The sequence below is a fragment of the Sordaria macrospora genome, chromosome 2 (assembly GCF_033870435.1).
Source record: "Sordaria macrospora chromosome 2, complete sequence".
Classification (NCBI taxonomy): domain Eukaryota; kingdom Fungi; phylum Ascomycota; class Sordariomycetes; order Sordariales; family Sordariaceae; genus Sordaria; species Sordaria macrospora.
Genome location: NC_089372.1, coordinates 427382 through 447653, shown reverse-complemented (window position 1 = coordinate 447653; position 20272 = coordinate 427382). Strand labels below are relative to the sequence as shown.

The following is a 20272-nucleotide window of genomic DNA, read 5'->3' as shown; positions in this document are numbered from 1 at the left end:
CTCAGCCCTGTATGCCCCCAATGGTTGCTCTTGTCCATGGTCTGGCTCCATTTTCTCGGCAGTGATGGCGCTAAGGAGGCGCAGAAGGACAGCACTGCCCGTCCACTAACACTCGGGGGAAGGCATCGTCGAAATCATTGGCCGTGACGACTGTCGGCGATCATCGCCAATGTCTGCGTCGTTATTGCCTGTCTGTAACGTTCATCAACGATGAATTCTGAAGATAAAATGGCCTCCGGGTCGCAGCTTCCACAGTGTTGTTTTAGTCATTCTCGTTGCATCTTCATCCAACTTCAACACCAAGGAGTTTTCCAGTGTTTGCAAACAAACCCACCGTTACCATAGCTACCACCGCACCTAGCCCCTAAAGCCACTAACAATTACCGCTATAACATCCTAACATATACTCCTATAATCCACTAAAACACCACCACCGCCACCACCACCAAAATCGCCACCACCACCATGACCACCATGACCAGCAGGACCATGCTCCCTCCCGCCCGCCAAAAGATCGGCGTCTTCGGCAACTACCTCGCCCAGCAGGAATTCAACACTCTTGTCCTTAAGGAAAAGGTCATGTCGCTGTCCGGTGACAGCTTCGACATCCGGATGAAGGAAACAGGCCAGTCCATCATCAAGGTGCAGGGCGAGCTGATCGGGTCCAAGAAGACGGCAACGGATAGCGAAAGTGGCCAGCACCTGTGGACGCTGGGGAGGGAGTATATGCATTTGCACACGACGTACACGCTTAAGGACGCGAGGGGCGCGACGGTGATGGAGGTTCAGAGTAGGTTGTTTACTCGCGAGTGTTCCCCTTGTTTTTGTCTGCTTTGGGCTCCTTCCTCTCCTTGGTCTTTTCTTTTCCGCTTCTTTTTCCCTGGGACACAGGCATTAACACCTTATCCCCGATGCAGTCCTCGGCGCCAAAGCCACAGCAACCATCACCAACCCTGCCACAGGCAAGACCACCGTCCTCAAGCTGAAGGGCAACTTCCTCGACACCAGCAGTGAGATCGTGGATGAAAGTACAGGAACCGTCGTCGCCATGATCCGGCGCAAGCTGCTCAACTCCGGTGAACTGCTGTTCGGTCAGCAGACGTATGAGGTGTCGGTGGCGCCCGGTGTGGACTTGGCTCTCATCTCGGCGCTGTGCATTTGCTTGGACGAGATGAAGAACGAGAGCTCTTAGAGGGTGCGGCAGATTTGGAGCCCGGCGGGGTGTCTTTGTGTTTTGTGATGGATTGTTTGGTTGTTTCGTTGTCTTGGATACCCCTTTTCGGGTTGAAGTTTTGCTTTCTTGTCTCCTTTTCTTGGATATATTGATGGGAATACTGAATAAGGCGTTGGAAGTTGTATTACTTACAACCAAACTTCACTTTTGGATGTTGTTTACGTTTTGAGCCGTCGTTGTGAAGTTCTTCTTTTCCGTATTTGCGGACATGGTTCAAGGATGGGATGAAAGCCTTGGAAGGGCACAGACCGCGGCCGCTTGGAGCTTGCTGCAGGTCTTACGGTCAAGCCACTCATCATGACGTTGGACGGTCAACAGTTCCTTACATGTACGTGGGCATGCAGGACCAACGCACGATCACCGCCATGCTTGTCTTCTGCATCATCACCTTCGGACGCTTCGGTTGCACAGCAAGCCAGCAGAGCATCATGTACAGCGTCGAAAAGCGCGACGGCATCATCGTCGAGACGGCCGCGCGGCCCAGCTCCAAGATCTCCGAGTTCTTCGGCGACACCCTCACCAACGCGTCAACTAGTCCTGAGCTCCGGAAAATCTTCAGCAAGCGACGGCGGCCACATCATCACCATGCGACCGCAGGCCCATTCACGCCGCCGCGCTCCGCCATCGGTGCCGGCAAACTCGGTTATCGCGAGCGCTCGGAGCCGTGGTATCCATACCAGCACCAACATCAACGGAAGGACTTCTTGCGCCCACGAAGCCCGTCCGAGGTTCTGATCGAAAGCTGCGGGTTATCATGGTACGCCCCCAAATTTCACCCCCATCTCACCATTCCATGACATGGCAAAGCTGACAATCAAAAAAGGTTCACATGGCCCACCTCCCTCGGCCTCCTCTCCCTCGTTCTTTTCCTTCTTCCAGCGCAATATCACTTCCGTGGCCTAAACACTATCATAACCACGCTCTTCATCACCGACCTCGTGCTCTTCATCCTTTTCTCCCTGCTCATGCTCTGCTGCTCCTTCATCCATTCCAAGGGCTGTGGAAAGCCGCGCCAGTTATGCCATGAGCTGAATTATAGCGCCACCAAGCTCGGGGCTCTGGCTTATTGGCCTGTGGCTTGGCTGACGTTGGTCGCTTTTGCAGTGTTTTTGGCTGGTTATGATGATGATCAGGCTGCTGAGAAGAAGAGGGCGAATGGGAATGGGATTGGGGCTGCTGACGCTGACAGACAAGAAGAGTTGAGGAGACGTGTGTTGGCAATGATTGCTTATGTGATGTGGTGGATTGGCGTGGCTTGGATGACGGGGACCATGGTGTTTGTCATGGGCGTTATGACGGGGGCGCTGGGAGGTCCGAGTGGGAGGTGGATGTTGAAGAAGGGACTTGGTGCTAGAGGAGAGGAGGAAGATGAGGTGAGGATGGCTTTGCCGGCATGTTTGCTATCTTCGGCTTTTGGGATGGGGTTGCTTGCTTTGGTAGGAGGGTTGTTGGTGTCAGTGCTGGTGAGGTTGGGCACGATATCAGTTGGGATGGCGGCGACAGTGTTGGTGCTTGCATTCTGTGTGGAGGGGGTGGCTGTCTTCACGACGATCTTCCTGTACGCGGTGCTCCAGCAGGAGATAATACAGGTGGAGAGCAAGGCATCTGCCCATTTGATCAAGTTGTCGTTGTGGATGATGGGATCAGCGAGTGTCTGTGCCGCGGCCGTACAGATACTCGGGAGAGCAGCGGAGGACGTCAGTGCTATTCTCGGCGATACCAACGCCCATGGAAGCCTAAGTGGGAACTTGTTCACGCCTGCTACGGCGCAGGCAACTCACGTGGTGTGCATCCTTCTGGCCTTACTACTCCTCGGCTTGGCCACGCTTTGGCTTATTTTCTCCGTGGTGGCTTTTGTGAGCCATGCCCTCCGCAGAAGACTGTCGTGGAAGAGGCAATGGAATGATGCTGCCATCCCAGTGGCGGCGTTGGCGCTGTCCACGGTGCAGTTCAGGACGGAGTTGAACTCATCCTTCTTTGGCGTCGTCACATGCGTGTTGGTCGTGGCTGCAGCTGCCTCTCTTCTCATCAACCTGGTGCTGTGTATCAAGCAGATGGTGGGCGCAACGTTCCTCACCGCGCTTGACCAGGAGCTGCGAGTGTGATGGCAAGAGGGTATGACAAAAGATCCACCTGGGCGAGGAGCAGGACTGGGGAAGTGGGAATTTGGCCCCCGAGCCATGGTTGTTCGCAACTCCGATCCTTGAAAAATAATCCCATCACAAGATGAAGCAACGCATTCCATCCTTTTGTTCTCCCAACAGCTTGATGGCAAAACATCCGACAGTTGTTGTCCTCTGACAAAGTGTGACAAATCACTCCACTCCACAACTGAAGAAGGGCGCCACGATCCTCTTGTGTGAAACTCCAGGCTTCCACTTTCGAGCCTTACCTATCCCTTCCATAATCCCCGACGCCGATCACAAACTCCGTCAATCACCGCTTTTTGGTTCCACGCGCCGCATTCCTCCCGCTCGTCTACCGGCTACTGCACCACTCACGCTCCACCGTTGTTGACTCAGCCTCGATAATGAGGCACGTATCATCATAAGCGAGCCCCGACAACGTCCCACCGTCCGGCTTCCTTGGAGAAAATGTCTCCGCCAACGGTGCCGGTACTATTACTGAGAGGCATTAGCATGAAGGAATTTGGTGATCTCGGGGCTATTGTTAGTAAGACCCCGCCGTCTTCAACAAGCCATGGCGGCCGAACACGGAGGTAAACGTAAGCGCTTGTGATCCTTATCAGACGGTGCGGTCGTTTCCTGCCAACTGGTTACCGTCCGTGCCGCATTCCACGTGTTGCTTGTCTGTCTTCCGTTTGAGTTTCCGTCCTGTCGGGAACCAACGAGAGTCCAGCACGACACGTGTCTCGGAGGATGGAGATATGGAGAGCCCGGATGATGGTGAGGGTTGGAAGATCTAAAGGCTCTCTGCTGTATAAAGCCATGATATACCAGTCTGCCTTGGAACAAACAAGAGACAAACATTCCAGCAGCATCTCGGCTACATCTCATCGGTTAATCTCCATCCCGCGATTGCAACAAAGACGACGACCCAACAGACAGCAAACACCGGCACGAGCCGCTTAATCAGCAATCGAGCCGCAAACACTTCTCCATGGGCATTGTTCGAATCGGATAAAGACCTCGCGACAGTTGGCTCCATCCTGCAAGAGGACGGACAAGAAACTTACCTCTCAACCAACAGCATCCCAACCTCACCCACAAGCACTCTACTCAGCCAACAAACTCACTTGCCAAAGACCAAGCACCAGTCAAACGCCCACAATGTCCCTCCTCAAAGGCCAACGCTCCATCCAGACCATCATCCTCCCCCTTCCCCCCTCTCTCCGCCCCGCCTACGGTAACCACATCTACCGCTGGCTCTTCGCCATCTCCGCCTCTTATTCCGGAATCGGTCACTCCTCAGTATCCATAACCTCCCCTTCCTCCATCTGGGAGATCTACGAAGTAGCCCCTCAACCCATCGTCACCTCCCATTCCAACTCCCGCTCCCTCACCCACACCCAACAGTGCATATTCAGCTTCCTGCCCTCCGCCGACTTGACGACTCAACAACTTCTCGACATGCAAGGAACTTTTATCCCGCTTTGTGTGGCGGACGAGAACTGGAGGGACGCGTTTCTCGAGAGGGTGGATCAGTATATCACGTTCCCACCGGCGGATAAGGGGTTTAATGACCAGACTTTTGTGTTGGGGGTCGCGGAGGTGTTGAAGGTGGAGAAGTTCCTGGGCGAGGAGGAGTATGAGGCTTGGGTGCAGGCGGTGGGGAGGTTTAGGGGGTAGGGGTAGAAAGATGGGGTGGCGATGACAGATGAGGTGGGAGTTACAAGTACGTTGGCTGTAAAGGGCTTTGGGAGCGTGGATGGGATGCTGTACAATGAGACAGAGCAAAGTATGAGGTGGTACAAGGGGTGTTGATGATGTTATGGGCGAGTGTCCGGTGGGTAAAGTAGGTCATGGGTAGCACGTACAGACTTTGGCGGTGGAAATGGGATGTTAACACTGTATCAACTATCCATTTGTTGTCAATCCCTCTGGATTGCACGTCCTTACCTACCGAATACAACACTCACATCTTCTCCAACTCTGCATTGTTCTTGTGTTCTGACTCATTATCTCTCTGTTTCTTAACCCGTCCTGGCGGAGCGCCCGGATCGGGAGGTGTCCGAGATTTACGAATCGCAACCTGAGGTGTACCATCCGCCGTACGGTATTTGAAAATATCTGGATCAATTTCGTCCGATTCATCAAGTTCCCTCTGTCGCTTGACGGCTGGCAAAGGAGTGGGCATATCCTTTGATTCCGGCTCTTGTTGGGTTTCGTTACAATGAGGTCCAAGACCTTTGTGGTTTGAGTCCCAAGCCTTGGGAACAATCTTGATAGGCATACCCTCAAACAAACCATCCGCAGGGCTAAACTTGGAATCGTAGTCTTCCAGATCTGTTCTTGGATGCGGGTGACAAAGACCGGGAAGGGCCGGGGGTTGCGAAGGGTTGAAAGAGTATGTTGGCTTTGGAGATGCGCGACCGGCCCATCCTAGCAGTTCGGTAATCGGGGGTAACTTGACCCTCGTATCATCCGATGTTTCAGCTTTGGGGCTTGATCCATTGTCATCGGATGCGTTATTTGTCGCAATCTCCTCGGTAGATGGTAGCACTTCTCGCGTTTCGTCATTATATTACTTTTCTTCCTGGTCATCTGAAAGCGGGTCATCCTCTAGCCCACGGTCCGGTAGTACAAACAGGGCCACATCTTCCTGGTGTCGCCCAACATGGCGTGCGTAGGCCTTGAAAGAGTCTAGCTCTTTGTTGCACAACTCGCATTTCTTGGATGCATTGAGCGGTCTTTCCTGTTTGGACAGTTGGATGAGGCTTTCGGGGCTTAGAGTTTCCGCGTGTTCTTTGTGAAAGGTTGCGAGATGGGCTTCCAGCGCGGCTATATCTTCGATGTGTAAATCTTTGCACCCTAGGGGGCAGAGTAGGATCTTCCAATGAGATTCCTGGACATGGTGTATCCACTGGTGTCGTCTTTGGAAGTTTTGCCCTGCAGCAAGGCTAGGACAAGATGCTCACCTCCATTCCTTCGTGGTGTCAACCGATATCATCCGATAACAGAAGGGACACTCAAATGGCCCGTTCCCTGCTTCTTCTGGCATCGAAGGCACTCTCGATCTCATTTCATCAGGAGCAGAACTAGGAGCAAAGGAGGTCTCGGTTAGAGCAGCCTCCGACCGGGTATCGCAGTCTTCTAAAGCGGAGCTGTCCGTGTCAGGTGTCTTCAGATGTTCCGGAAGAGACTATGGCGAGCAGCGGATATCTTTGAGGAGAACGTGCAAGACATGAGGAAAGCCATTGAGGAGCTGCAAGAAAAGCTGAACATAGGCTCGGATGGTCAGGGATGAAACCTCCTAGAGCTCGCGATTGCCTGCAAATTCGTCCAAAAGATCTTGCTAACAGCAGTTACAATCATCAGCCTCTGCCCCATAAGGAAAGACTCGGTTTCAAAAAGGAAATAAAGAGACTTTCCTTTTCCCTCAACAAGTCCGTGTATCTGGAACTGCTGACTCGCATACGAAATGGAGTTTCAAGCCTTGAAAGATTGACATCTCAGAATTCGGAGCTGGAGCCCGGGCGGGACAAACTGTTGGAGGCACGTGCACGGGTGCCATTCACGCACACCACGCCACGCACGGCCTCTCTTCCTGGCATTTTAGCCCTCCAGACCTCTCCACAGATTCTTTCTCCTTCTAGCAACAAAAATACAACCATCAACTGCTTCATTTTCGTTGCCTTGTGCGTCGCACAGGTTATGAGCCCTCTGAAGCTATCGCAATCAATCAATCCAACGTCGTAGAGGCCTACTGGGTTATCCCCGGGAGTCAACCTCCTCGTCACTTACTCGCAAACGATCTTCGTGTCGTACGCGATCTTCAAGTCGACCGTCGAGTCGTCAACCGACCTTCGAGTCGTCAACCGACCTTCGAGTCGTCAACCGACCTTCGAGTCGTCAACCCATCACAAGCAACTCTTTGATCCATGCGGATCATTCGAGGACCTTCCAATCCTTCCGACAATACCTTCACCCCTCTACTCTTTGTCTCAACCAACAAGATGGCACCAACCGTCGACACTGGCTCGCTTGTCGTGCTTCGCGGCGAGAACAACATCGACAACTGGGAACGTGCTTTGCGTATCGAACTCGAGTTCGCTGACGTCGACGACTACGTCTACAAGACCATCATTGAACCCGACAAAGACGCCAAACCCGTTGAGCACAAGGCCTGGAAGATTGGTCGCGTTCACGCGCTCAAGATCATCAACACTACCCTCAAGGATGACAAGGTCTTGACTACCCTTCGCATCAACGGTTGGGACCAGACCAACAGGGACCCCAAGTATCTTTTTGACCTCATCAAGACCACGATTGGTAAAGTGACCAACGAGGCACGTAGCGAAATCCTTGAGCAGTACCAAGGACTTCGTCGCTCTGGCTTTGACACCATGGCGAACTTTCTCAACCAGTATGAACTCGCCCGTAGACGAGTTGCTGACAGTGGCCTGGTCATCGACAACACTGTTGAGTGTCTCAACCTCTACAACATGGTCAAGCGCGAATATCCCACTGATGCCAAGTTGTGGGCCAACGACATGACCAAGAACACCCTCACTACCAACAAGCTGTTGGCTCAATTGTCTACCCTTAGCAACACTGAGTCTCGCCAGACTAACCTGACTATCCAAGTCAAGACCACTAGCACCAAGACAGACAACAAGACTGACAGCAACAAATCCGGCACCAACACCGGTAACAACAACGACACTAGCACTTCTAGCAAAGGTAAGGGCAAGGGGAAGCTCACCTGCTCTGTCTGCAACAACAACATCCAGAAGGACTACATCCACTGCGTTTGTGGCCGTCACCGCTCGACCAAGATCACTACCTGTTGGTGGTGTGAACCGGACAAAGCACCCGACACATGGCCCAACAAGGCAGAAGCTCGTAAGCACAACACTGGCACCACTGCCGCGTTGGGCAACACCAACACTACCTTGGCCAACCCCGCTACCTCTAGCTCGGCTTTGCTATTTAACGGCGCCAACTTTGGTGACGGTAACTTCAACCTTGCTTCCCTTGGTGGCAATCTGGGTTTTCACTAGAGCCCGTAGCGAAATCCATCCGTAAAGTTACCTCTAGCGTTGAATCGAATCATTCAAATTACCTAAACTCGTATCAACTGCAGTACTCGAACCGTGATTTCACTAAAGACCAACAGGCTCTCAAGGCATTACAAAGCACAGACAACACAATCAAGAATCTAGTTATCTACGACTCTGGTTGTGGTTCTTGTATTTTCAACCACCAGAAATGGTTCACAGAGCTATACCCACTGGCTCACCCATCAGAACACACCATTGGCAACGGCACTACCACCTACGCCTACCACATTGGCACTGTCGAACTAACGATGCCAACAACAACGAACGTTAATATCAGGATTCGAATACCTGATGTTATCTTCGATCCATCCACACCAGCCAACCTTCTGTCGACTCAGGCATTCCTCAAGAACGCTATGGAGTGGAACATGAAGACAAACCAGATATCATTATCTGGTGGGAAGGCACACATTCAATGTCGCTTCATCAACAATCTGGTGGCTCTACCGGTCTTTCAACCAGGCAACTTCGACCAGACAATCATCACGCCACGGCATATGATGCTTGCCTCTATCAACTACATGACAATGCACAAGAGGATGATGCACGCAGGCAGAGATCAGGTTCTCAAAGCCTGTGAACAAGCGGGCATTAAACTCAGCAACGTCAACGACCACACCTGTGAAGCGTGCTTACGCGCCAAAGCAACCGACTACATTTCCAAGGGCACTCATCCAGTCACGACGACCCCGCTACAGTTCATACGAGTCGACGTGATCTCACACAACAAACCAGGACATATGGGAGCCCGCTATGCGGTGCATTTCATTTGCGATGTCTCTGGATATCACTGGGTAAAGTTCTGTGCCAACAAGGGAGATGCCTATGTTATCGTAACTCAATTCAAGAAATGGATTGAACTCCAGACTGGACTCAAGATCAAGATCATTGGCCTCGATGGGGGCCCTGAATTTGGCTTCAATACAATAGAGTTCCAGAAGAGTAAGCTGGTGGAGTGGGCTCGCACTGAAGGAGTTCAACTCTACAAAAACTCCAGCACACACACCATGGATGAACGGCAAGACAGAACGAGCTGGCCATACCATCATGACAAGAGCTAGGGCATTAATGCTCGACTTGGGTATACCAGAACACCTTTGGCCACTCGTGGTCCAGGCGGTTGTAATGGTGCTCAATATTACACCAACAAAGTCTAACCCTGACAACAAGACTCCCCATGAGATATTCACACGGGCCATCCCTGGATTTCCAGCGGATCAAATCAAACCCCGCCTTGATCATCTCCGGTCCTTCTTTTGCACAGCATATTACTTCATCAAGCCAGAGAGACGAACCAAGGGAGACAAATTTCAGGAACGAGCTCGTCGTGGCAAGTTCTTGGGATACGATGACAACTACGGCAAGATCTGCTGGATCTGGGATCCAGAAACTGGTGCGATCATTCGTGCCAGCGCAGTCAAGTTCATTGAGGACGACGACAAACCAAAAGATCCAGCGATTGAGGCCATTCCTCATGGAGTATTCTTCTCAGATCAGTCGATTGAAGAAATCAAAGAAGTGGCAGACAGCGGCGTGACCGTCTGGGTCACTGCAACTGGTTCATACCAGCGATCCCCAGCTGAGTCCCTGAATCAACAAAACCCTAATCAGACTGCTAATAATGACAAAGATCAGCAGAAGAAGGTGTCCTTTACACCTTTTTACCCCAACCCCAACTACCCGACTCCGGAAGCCACACCAGCTCCTGAGAATACTCCAAGGTCACCGACTCCTTCCCCACCCTCATCATCACCTCCACCGATAGACAACGTTCCCCTCGAACCGACTCAACCCCAGGACGAGCCGATGCGATCAATAGAGCAAGAGGAGGAAACCCAACATGGTGATCTGGTCGATCTGGAGGATCTTGATGAGGAGGCTCCCATTCCACCACATAAGTTTCCAGACCAGGAAGGTGAGGAGATGACGACGACACCCAACAGTCCGACAACTGAAGTCAGCGATCTACCTCCTCCCCAACCGCCACCGGCCATACAGTTCTCAGTCACACCCAAACCCCCACCACGGCCACCCAACTCCCCGGCAACAGCCATACCTTTCAAGATCAACCGACAGGTCACTGGCACGCCAAGGGTATCAGAACCAGATATCTCGAGTCTAACTCTGGACTCTCCGACCCCAGCAATAAGGCAACAACCACAAACCCAGCAGACTACAGAGGAAAGCCAACCTTCTGAGGAAGCAGACTCGTCAGCAGCCTCAGAGGTACGTGAAGGCAGACCTCGTAGATCCGCCGCGGTTAAACCAACTAATTTCAAATATGGTAGACAGTCCGTTGTTGACAGCAACAACAACGTCGTTGAACGTAATGTTAAGTTATTCCACGGCACGGCTGAGGCCAGACACGTCACACGACCACCCCAATACTGTCTCACTGCTATGAAGGCTATCCATGATCTTCAAGCTGATGCCAACAATCGTTCTATCCCCAAGAACTACTGGCAGGCAAAGAAACTCCACAACTACAAGACTTACTGGTTCCCAGCAATGGAGAAGCAGGTCAAAGCACTTGAAGACCAAGGTGTTTATCGCTTGGTTGAAAGAACCCCAGATATGGAAGTCTTACCCGGAAAATGGGTCTATGACGAGAAATATAACATCGACAACAAAGAGTACCTTGCACGAGCCAGATGGGTAGTGTGTGGTAACTACGAGAACAACGACAACTGGGCAGTACAAGACATCTATGCCGCCGTAGCCAATATGGTCAGCGTGCGACTATTCCTGGCCATTATGGCCACCCACGACCTGGACTGTGAACAATTTGATGTCAGCACCGCGTTCTTGAACGCCCTCATTCCCAACGATTGCAAATACTATGTCGAACAACCGACTGGACTTGAGAAGGGACCCCGCAACAAGCTGGTCTGCTTGCTGATCAGGGCTCTTTACGGCCTTCGCCGTAGTCCTCTTTATTGGTTTGAGACAGTATTACCCATATTCAAGAAACTGGGCTTCTTCCCCATCGGTGGAGACACGTGTCTGCTGATTAACAAAGGATTGAGCGCCTTGCTCATCCTTTACGTTGACGACTTCCTCATTGCAGCACCCAGTAAGAAGATCATCAACGACATCCACCTTCAACTACAAGAACACTTCACGATCAAGCATATGGGATTGGTGCGCACCTTCCTGGGCCTTGACATTGTCAGAAACAGAGACGAGCACACCGTGTTCATATCCCAAGAACGCTACACCCGATCAATTATCGCCAAGTTCAATCCCTCCAATAAACCTCTACACCCGGTCAAGACTCCCTGGCCCCCGGACTTCAAGATCCATGGGGGTGAACCAATTCCAGGCGAGCCAAAGCCATATATCAAGCGCACCGGTTCTTTGAACTGGGTATCACTGGGCACACGACCAGACATCACCTACACCGTCGGCAAGCTAGCCGAAGGCAATGCCAAACCGACAGACAAGCATATCACCGTCATGAAACATCTATGGCGATACCTGACTGGTCTTCCCGACTTGGGAATAATGTTGGGAGGAAAGTTCTCGCCGACAACAGATCTGCAATTCAGGGCATATGCAGATGCCTCGTATGCAGATGACATACCGACAAGGCGCAGTACCGCTGGGCATGCTGTGTTCTTTACATCGGGACCCATCCTGTGGAAGTCAAAGAAGCAGGATCTTGTCACCACCAGCACTACAGAGGCCGAGTTCGTCAACCTCGTGCCAACTGCAAAATCCCTGGAATGGACTGGCAGTATGCTCAATGATCTGGGCATTGTTGATGTCACAGACAACACCAGAAGGATCCTGTACACCGACAGCTCGAATGCCAGGGACAGAGCCCTGAACAAGAACATCCCCGCTCGTAACCGCTATATCGACATTCGGTATAAATGGCTCATTGAGCAAGTGGAACGCAAGGCCATTGAGGTTATCCATATCTCCGGAGAAGAGATGCCTGCAGACGGTCTAACCAAGCCTCTTAAGGCAGACAAGCATGCAAAGTTTGTCAAATTAATTGGTCTTCATCAGAAGAAGGTGCCTTGGGCTTGAAAGCTTACAACACCACATCATGTATCATATAGTAAACAATGTATCTTAGACATCACGGCCATTAGGGTCTTTCGGTCTATGGGGGGTGTGTTGGAGGCACGTGCACGGGTGCCATTCACGCACACCACGCCACGCACGGCCTCTCTTCCTGGCATTTTAGCCCTCCAGACCTCTCCACAGATTCTTTCTCCTTCTAGCAACAAAAATACAACCATCAACTGCTTCATTTTCGTTGCCTTGTGCGTCGCACACAAACGATCTAACGGGAGGTTATATCGTCTCATGTCTGCTTTGGCAGGCGGTATATACCATGCTCTATGTACAGCAATGAGTGCCTGCCAGTGTCCTACTTCTCACCTGCTGGGACTGAAGCTACCTAAAACTCCCGACACCAGCGTCATACCGGGCGATGAGGATGAAGATGTGATCAGGAACTTGTCCATGAAGCTTGCAGTATCTGTTCAAAAGATTCCGCATCCAGAGGTCGACCGACTGTGGCACTCTGTCATGATCAAACCTTCCATTCGACCTCGACAGTGCCAAGTTCCCACTTGCCGGCAGCCAGCTGCTCTCGTGGAACCTGAACGGCCGACGAAACGGGCCAAAAAAACCGTTGGGTTCTCCTTCTCGGAGAAGTCAACTAGGAGACCTAGCCTGCTGTCTCGCTACTCATCGCGAGAGGTGGAGGTGACATCTTCATCAAGGTCCTCCACTCAGACCCTGACCTTGGAGGTCACCAGCACAACGCCAGAAGTATTAAACGAAGACATCAAAATGGACCTTTGTGAAACCCTAGGGCGATTATCAACAATAAAAGCAAAGTATGTTGCGGGCACATTACCGGATCAGCAGCAATCAATGCCTCGGCAACAGAGAGATACGGTCTCTACGCACTAGGTCATCTACGTCCGTCGGACAACTCTGGCCAGTGCACCTTCATATTCCTCCATGATGTTTTTACCGAGCAGCTCACTGCTCATTTTCCTTTCTACGACGAGGACAGAGTAAGACTTGCTTACGTCTTAGCATCCGGCGTCCTTCAACTGACAGGAACGCCTTGGCTCACAGCCAATGTGACGACGAAGGACATATTTCTCATCCGATGCAATGGAACAACACATTTTGAGGAAGCATTCGTCATCAAACAGCTTCCCGAGACATCCGATGAAATGCAGCTTGATGTTCAATCGCCAAAAGACCTCCCCAACAACGTGCAGCACAGCCAGGGAATGCTCTTCCTGGCCATCATCCTCATCGAGATCATGCTCGGCACACCGTTCGATACCTTCCGCAAGTCCCATATCCAACAACACGGCCCCTCAACCCTGGGATCATTCTTTTCCGATTACGAAACGGCAATCACGCTGCTCGGCAGGCTCGAGACCAAAGGCGGCCCAAACTACAAGCGCGCCGTTGAACGATGCATCAGAAACAAGCCAGAACCCCCACCAATGCCAAATATGAACGGCGATGAGTTCAAGAGACTGGTGTATGGCCATGTAGTAGCACCATTAGAAGATGATCTCAAGCAATACACTTTGCCAAAACTATTGTAATGAAACATGACGGTTGGAGCTAGACTTCGCGAAGCACTCGGTTAATGAGACGGAATTAACATCTGACAAGCTTGCAACAGGACATCAAGTGGCAGAACAAAGCAAGCAGTGGAGTGGATTCCGTCAAGCAATAAGGCCGGATGAAGCACTCAGGACATCAATCAGATACAGAGCGCCGCAGATATATTTAATGGCCTTGACCAGAAAAGCCCCCAATAAGAATGCTTCTCAACTCGTACAAACAGAGACAACGGAAAGACTCCAACATCTACCCACTGCCTGAACCTCTAGCCAAACCTAGCCATGTGCGCCATCTGGCACGAAGGAGAAGTCACCTACGCCTGCGGACACGTCGGTAAGCACTTGTACCGCACACTGGTCTAGCTCAAAGGCTGCAAGTTGAGTCCCTGCCCCTCGTTATCAACCTACACACCTGGAATACCAGTTTCATTCCCTTGCTCGACTTGCCTGTCTGACGGCTCGTATTACCGGGAGGAAGGGTGGAGCGCGTGGGTCAAGAAACAAGTGAGATCCAAGGTATCATCCGCAATACCCGTATTTCGCCCTATTCGCCATACTCGAGCTGGAAAAGCCCAAAAAGGGGACCAAGGAGACGACTTTGGGGCAGGCGGGGAAACTGACTCTGACCACGGCCACACTGCCGGACGCGGCGGTGTTATCCCGGGACTCACATCGCAGCCTCCCAGCAACGATTCTCCGCAGGCTTCTCATATTCCTCCACGCGGCAAAGAGACTGCTGAGGCTGCAGCTACGCTCAGTCCCAGGGCTCAGCAACAGGATTCCAAGCAGAAGCAACGACAGGAGGGAGAGGAGTCCACCAAGTATAATGAAGCCAGCGATGACAAGGAAAAGCTCTGCATTTGCAATGAGATTGCCAAAGGTATGATGGTGGAATGCTCTGGGAGTCAGAAAGATGTCCAAGGAAGTGGTTCCATGCTAGTTGCGTGGGCGTGACGAGGGAGATCAAGGACATGGATGGTGAGTGCCCAGTTTTCCGTTTCATTCGCTCCATCCTATTGTTAAGGTACCTAGGAGCGAGGATGCAAATTGTTAACAAAACCCGCAGAATGGTACTGCGAAGGCTGCAGAACAAGGATAAATTCTTTGAAAAGACATGAGCAAGAGATGGGGTCTGCAGGCACTGGAGACGTCCATGGCACTCCACGTCGTGTCTCTGAGCCTTCAAGCGTCATGCCTTCCGCCTCAGAGCGCGTCTGCAATCACTGGCATCTCCGCAACTATCTCTGTGATGACACCAAGCCGTGTGGCTATTGCCGCAACTCCCAGTTGACTTGCTCCTACAGTGGCATCTCCCAGAAGCAAGAGCGCAAAGGTCGCCACCAAACTATCAAAGCACAGCCACAAATGAGTCCGCCGCCACGGAACATCATGACGATGGTCTTCCCTTCGGGTTGATTGAAACACAAAGCACCCTCGTCCCTGGTTACAAGGAACACGCCGAGAACGAGTCCGTAAACCCCGCCGACTTGCACACCGGACCGCAAAAGTCGCCGTAATCTCCGGGATTGGAGCCAGATCCCTTCTGAAGTTCTGAACATATCACACACCCTCTGCATGTCGTTCAACCTTTGAGACACGAAGCCGACAAGTTTGAGTTGCATGCTGCAGCTGTATTTGAAGAAACACCACAGGAGAGGATGACGGCTGAAAGTTACCTGGCCTGGACTGGTGATGAATTACGGGCTCTGATGGGGGACCAACAGGATAAGTTACTAGAAACTCTGTTTCCAGATGACCGGTAGGAGCTTGATACCTGAATCTTCGCGCGTCAAATGAGGCATAACCGAAGCCTTGAACAGAGTAAGACTTCACCATGTCCCTTCTTCCAACGCCTTTTGAATGTATCCACGATCCACAACAGTATATGCTGCACGAATTAGGATGTTAAGAACAGTGTTGCTCAAGGGCCCCATTGATGACGACAAGGGGTGATGACCTAACGAAAGTGAGTGTGATTAAAAGTCTCCGAACTCATACAATCAGGAAAGTAATTGTCCTGCAAGAGCTGCAGCTAGAAGCGGGCTTCGATAGGCAAGAGAATCTTTTGACTGCGTTGGACAAGGTGTCTTCCAACAAGAGCCTCGCCGGTCCAAGCAGACCGTCGACTTTCACCGGCGATACGCCCGCGACGCCGAAGGCATGGGTTCGGGTCCGGACATGGGGCGTCTTCTTCCGGCTGAACTATCGGAGCTCAGCGGACGTACAACCAAGATTCGACCGCTCGGGCCAGGCAGCCGAATAAATCGGCAATTAATATTCCGGGTCCGGAGTGCCAAACGGTATTATCAGCCATAATTCGCATTAAAGGACCTCAAACTGTAGCAACCTGCAAGCACCTCGAAATTTGCGGTCCCGCCAAAGAATGGGCGTCCAGATAGGGCTGAGTAGCCGACCAGCTGAAAAACCAACCATCCATAGTTGTAGTTGGCTGACCCTCGCTAGAGGCATATAGATCTCACGTCATCCCTCCGCTGTGGCGCAGAGAGTCTGATTCTCTCTTTTTTTTTCTCGGTGCGAAACTGGTGGGTGATTGGTGTAAGGCGTATGCAGGTACCTCCGTCACTGCGTCAGGCACGGCTTGGTGTGGAAACGTGGCGTCTAGGAATGAAAAGGAGAGGGAACCAAGATAATGAGTTCTTGGAGAAGGGCAGAAAAGGGGGTTAGGAAATATGTGCAGTTTTTCAGACTGTGAGGCGTCAATGGTGGTGTCCTGGCAAAATATTGGAAGCGCGGGAGAGGTTCGAATGCCGGATCAGTGCAGGGCATTGCTCAGCACCTCCCTGATGGCCGTGGTTTCCTTTGATGCAGGCTCTGCAGGTGGAAAATCGGTGATAAGGCAGATGCATTCACGACACAGAGGACACTTCGAAAGGCAGGCAGAACCAAGGAAAAAACGCGGGTCCACGGGCATGAAGGAATCGGGAGAAAATGAGCAAGATTTTCCCTGACGGCCATTTTGGGGTAAGAACGATGTTTGGACGAGTGTCCTCATCGTCGTTAACACCAACAAAGCAAGAGACATCGGGAATGTAGATCCGCCACGGCGTCTTCAGTGGTGTCTATTGCTGGATGAAGCCCTGGAAGCGTCACAAAAATGCGAAGGGGCAGTCTCACGATCACAGCAACAAGAAGAGAAATGACGATGATGATTATACATATCGATAGTAGATTGCTCTATCCAAGAACCTATCCTAAAGAGAAAAGTGTGTGAGGTGACTCATAGAAATCTTAAATGCTGTAGTATGAGAAAGAAAAACACCAAACAGCTAACCCCGGCATCTCGCGATGCTTGCAGCCCCGCCTGCCGCTTCTAAAGTTCTACCCCAAAACAAAGGTCTACCGCCGAAAAAGCACAGCACCGCCGTCGGGTACTGGCCCTAGACAATCAAGCACTCCCAACACCCTGATACTCCGTAGAATGATATGATCCAGAAAAGACAAAAAGCCACATGTGCAAGCCCCGAGCCCATAACGGACTCCTTAGTTGCTCTCGGCATCCTCCTCGACGCCGTTGTACCCACTCCTTCCAGCCTCAGGGACGCGCTTGTTGTAACCGCTGCGTCCACCGGTGGCCGAGACAGCTTCGTCATCCTCGCCATTGTATCCGCTCCTACCAGCCTCGGGAGCGCGCTTGTTGTAGCCACTCCGTCCACTAGTAAGGGAAACAGTCTCGTCCTCCCCGTTATAGCCGCTGCGGCCGTCGGTATCAGCGCGCTTGTTGTAGCCGCTGCGTCCACCGGTGACGGAAACAGTCTCATCGTCCTCGCCATTGTATCCGCTGCGTCCACCAGTCACCGAGACAGTCTCGTCATCGCCGTTATAGCCGCTTCGGCCATCGGTATCAGCGCGCTTGTTGTATCCGCTCCGGCCATCGGTATCAACCTGCTGGTCACGAGCCTTGTTGTAACCGCTGCGTCCACCGGTGACGGAAACAGCACCGTCATCTTCGCCATTATAGCCACTCCGGCCATCAGTGTCCGCCCGCCTGTTATATCCACTGCGGCCATCCGTATTGGCAGTCACTGATACCTCACCATCTTCATCAACGCCGTTATAGCCGCTTCGACCATCGGTATCAGCGCGCTTGTTGTACCCGCTCCTCCCATCGGTATCGGCCTGTTGATCCCGGGCTTTGTTGTAGCCACTTCTGCCACCGGTGACGGAGACCGTGTCATCATCTTCACCATTGTAGCCGCTTCGGCCATCGGTGTCTGCCCGCTTGTTGTACCCGCTTCGGCCGCTGCTGGTGATGGATACCGGGGTAGCCGAGGGCTCGGGGTCTCCGCAGTTGTAGCCGCTTCGGCCACAGTCCGGGTCGGCGGCAGAGAGAGAGCTGGAGGTGGAGGTGGAGGAGGGGGGAGTAGGTAGGGCGGCGGTGGAGGCCGCGAGGAGAGAGACGGTCAGGAGGATAATGTTCTTCATTGTGATGGTTTGATGTAGTGTTTGATGATGGTGGTGTCGGTTGTAATGAGGGGTGAAGGGGTTAAGGGTTGAGGTAGGTGTTAACTTGTTGTTTTAGTTGCTGTTGCTGTTGTCTTTGTGTTGCTTGGAATGTTCGTTGGTGATGTCGAGAACCTATCCCCAAAGACCAACAAGACCGGCTCTTATATCTATTTGTCCAACTATCAACATGCCAGGAATGCCGTCGGTGTGATGTCCAAGATTATCCAAGCCTCAGTCCTCGATCCTCATAGCAGTCGCGCTCAGTAAGGAGAAGGAACGATGACTGATGTGACTGACAATATGCCCCCAAATCGCTGCCTGAGGGCAAAGCACTGTGATGTCGGTGTGAACATCACATCCTATTCCAATATGTTGAAGCCTTGAAGGTTGGGGTCCGTGTTCGCTAAGCCCGACGGTAGTTGTCAGTCCGGGACTCGCTCGCGGCTCGAGTATGGACCAATTCCCTTGTCAAAGTCCGTGCCTTCGGGATGACCACCAATGGAGAGGCCCAGTTCTGAGGTCATCACGAATGGTGGACTGGCGCTAGGGCCCTCGTTGACTCGCAAAAAGGGGGCCTGTATGTGCCATGGCTGTGACCGGAAAGTTGGCGCGGCACGGTGAAGTATTCTCAGGAACTACGCCTCACAGACTCATAAGTATAGCCGACCCACATCGGTCACAACCGAGCGGCGCAGATATTGTCGTTCGTCAAACCCCTTGGAGCCTCAATCCCCCATTGCCGGGGAGAGGCACACCAGTGCCCAGTGTTCATTCCTGGTTTACCGGTGGTAGGGAATAGGTAAGGATCCAGGCCAACGCCGGTGCGTGTGATGCCAGCATCAGGCCTCCCTATGTGCCTCCTACCGACCGATAGAACGGTGCGCCTCCCGTAAGCCATACCCACTGGGGGCCCACGGGGGGCCCACAGGGAATGATGCCGGAGGGAGAGTTATGTAAAGAATGCTCGAAGCTCGAAGCCATTTTGGGTTTAGGACTCTGCGTAAATGGAAGCCTGGCGCCACTCCCCTCCAACCGAGAATTGTGGCACTGTCCTTCCTGCTGTCATGTTCTCGAAGGTCATTACCGTAGGGCTGCAGAGTTACATTGGTGATGACGGTGCCCAGGGTGCCGTGACATACACCGGCCTCGGATCCTCCTGCCAGGGTCTCGAACGAATGCGAAAGGTCTTGTTTCTGCGGTTCAAAATACACGAGTGCGAAAGGAATCCAGTTCGTAGGGGCATAGTAAGTGGCATGTTGACGACTGATCCTTTTGGGAAAATAGCAGCTTGTTGGTGATAGTTTTTTGTCGTTGGTGATAGTTTTTTTGTCGTTGGTGATGGGGTCAAGATGCTTTGGGTTTAGGTTCGCGGGGTCATGATGTTGTCTGACGCCGACGGGATGTGGCGGGGCGCTGGCCTTATGCGGGGCCCCCACTTCCAGGCAGCTTTTTGCCCGCTCAGACCCCTGAAAGACCCTGAGTTATCAACAGTAACGGCTGTGGCTTAGGAGGCTGTGTAATTTTACGCCGATGAGTGAGACGGGAGGAAAGGAAAGGGCCGTAACTTTGTTGGTGATTTACCGTACCTTCTTGGTAATTGTGCCGCCTTGAAGGCCGGCACAGGCCCAACGACGGTTTGTTAGAGTAGCACATTCGACCTCTTGGAAACAACCTGTGGATAGTTTCAAACAATGAGAGACTGTGAAAACGTTTTTAGTA

General features: G+C 52.2%; 10 protein-coding genes across 10 annotated transcripts; 8 read left to right on the top strand and 2 right to left on the bottom strand.

Moving 5' to 3' along the window:
- Positions 1-254: 254 nt before the first annotated feature.
- SMAC4_05484 (uncharacterized protein) lies at positions 255-1407 on the top strand. Its single transcript, XM_003349153.2, has 2 exons — positions 255-790; positions 918-1407. Exons 1-2 carry the CDS (start codon positions 466-468, stop codon positions 1190-1192), a joined length of 600 nt encoding a protein of 199 aa, XP_003349201.1. The 5' UTR covers positions 255-465; the 3' UTR covers positions 1193-1407.
- Positions 1408-1436: 29 nt separating this feature from the next.
- SMAC4_05483 (uncharacterized protein) lies at positions 1437-3339 on the top strand (the record flags this gene model as incomplete). Its single annotated transcript, XM_003349152.2, has 2 exons — positions 1437-1991; positions 2058-3339. Exons 1-2 carry the CDS (start codon positions 1459-1461, stop codon positions 3337-3339), a joined length of 1815 nt encoding a protein of 604 aa, XP_003349200.2. The 5' UTR covers positions 1437-1458.
- Positions 3340-4524: 1185 nt separating this feature from the next.
- Positions 4525-5043, top strand: SMAC4_05482 (uncharacterized protein; the record flags this gene model as incomplete). Its single annotated transcript, XM_003349151.1, has 1 exon — positions 4525-5043. One exon carries the CDS (start codon positions 4525-4527, stop codon positions 5041-5043), a length of 519 nt encoding a protein of 172 aa, XP_003349199.1.
- A 286-nt stretch (positions 5044-5329) lies between these two features.
- SMAC4_05481 (uncharacterized protein) lies at positions 5330-6033 on the bottom strand (the record flags this gene model as incomplete). The annotated part of the gene is made up of 2 exons (XM_003349150.1): positions 5330-5916; positions 6003-6033. The coding sequence occupies 2 exons, from the start codon at positions 6031-6033 to the stop codon at positions 5330-5332; spliced, it is 618 nt and encodes a 205-aa protein (XP_003349198.1).
- A 1874-nt stretch (positions 6034-7907) lies between these two features.
- Positions 7908-8417, top strand: SMAC4_13196 (uncharacterized protein; the record flags this gene model as incomplete). The annotated part of the gene is made up of 1 exon (XM_066091309.1): positions 7908-8417. One exon carries the CDS (start codon positions 7908-7910, stop codon positions 8415-8417), a length of 510 nt encoding a protein of 169 aa, XP_065945979.1.
- A 1237-nt stretch (positions 8418-9654) lies between these two features.
- SMAC4_13195 (uncharacterized protein) lies at positions 9655-10014 on the top strand (the record flags this gene model as incomplete). The annotated part of the gene is made up of 1 exon (XM_066091308.1): positions 9655-10014. One exon carries the CDS (start codon positions 9655-9657, stop codon positions 10012-10014), a length of 360 nt encoding a protein of 119 aa, XP_065945978.1.
- Positions 10015-11231: 1217 nt separating this feature from the next.
- SMAC4_13194 (uncharacterized protein) lies at positions 11232-12512 on the top strand (the record flags this gene model as incomplete). The annotated part of the gene is made up of 1 exon (XM_066091307.1): positions 11232-12512. The coding sequence occupies one exon, from the start codon at positions 11232-11234 to the stop codon at positions 12510-12512; it is 1281 nt and encodes a 426-aa protein (XP_065945977.1).
- A 1229-nt stretch (positions 12513-13741) lies between these two features.
- SMAC4_09499 (uncharacterized protein) lies at positions 13742-14068 on the top strand (the record flags this gene model as incomplete). The annotated part of the gene is made up of 1 exon (XM_003344771.1): positions 13742-14068. The coding sequence occupies one exon, from the start codon at positions 13742-13744 to the stop codon at positions 14066-14068; it is 327 nt and encodes a 108-aa protein (XP_003344819.1).
- A 303-nt stretch (positions 14069-14371) lies between these two features.
- Positions 14372-15606, top strand: SMAC4_09500 (uncharacterized protein; the record flags this gene model as incomplete). Its single annotated transcript, XM_003344772.1, has 3 exons — positions 14372-14423; positions 14670-14969; positions 15449-15606. 3 exons carry the CDS (start codon positions 14372-14374, stop codon positions 15604-15606), a joined length of 510 nt encoding a protein of 169 aa, XP_003344820.1.
- Positions 15607-17264: 1658 nt separating this feature from the next.
- On the bottom strand, positions 17265-18532 carry SMAC4_09501 (uncharacterized protein; the record flags this gene model as incomplete). The annotated part of the gene is made up of 2 exons (XM_003344773.2): positions 17265-18020; positions 18204-18532. The coding sequence occupies 2 exons, from the start codon at positions 18530-18532 to the stop codon at positions 17591-17593; spliced, it is 759 nt and encodes a 252-aa protein (XP_003344821.1). The 3' UTR covers positions 17265-17590.
- Between the last annotated feature and the right edge of the window lie 1740 nt (positions 18533-20272).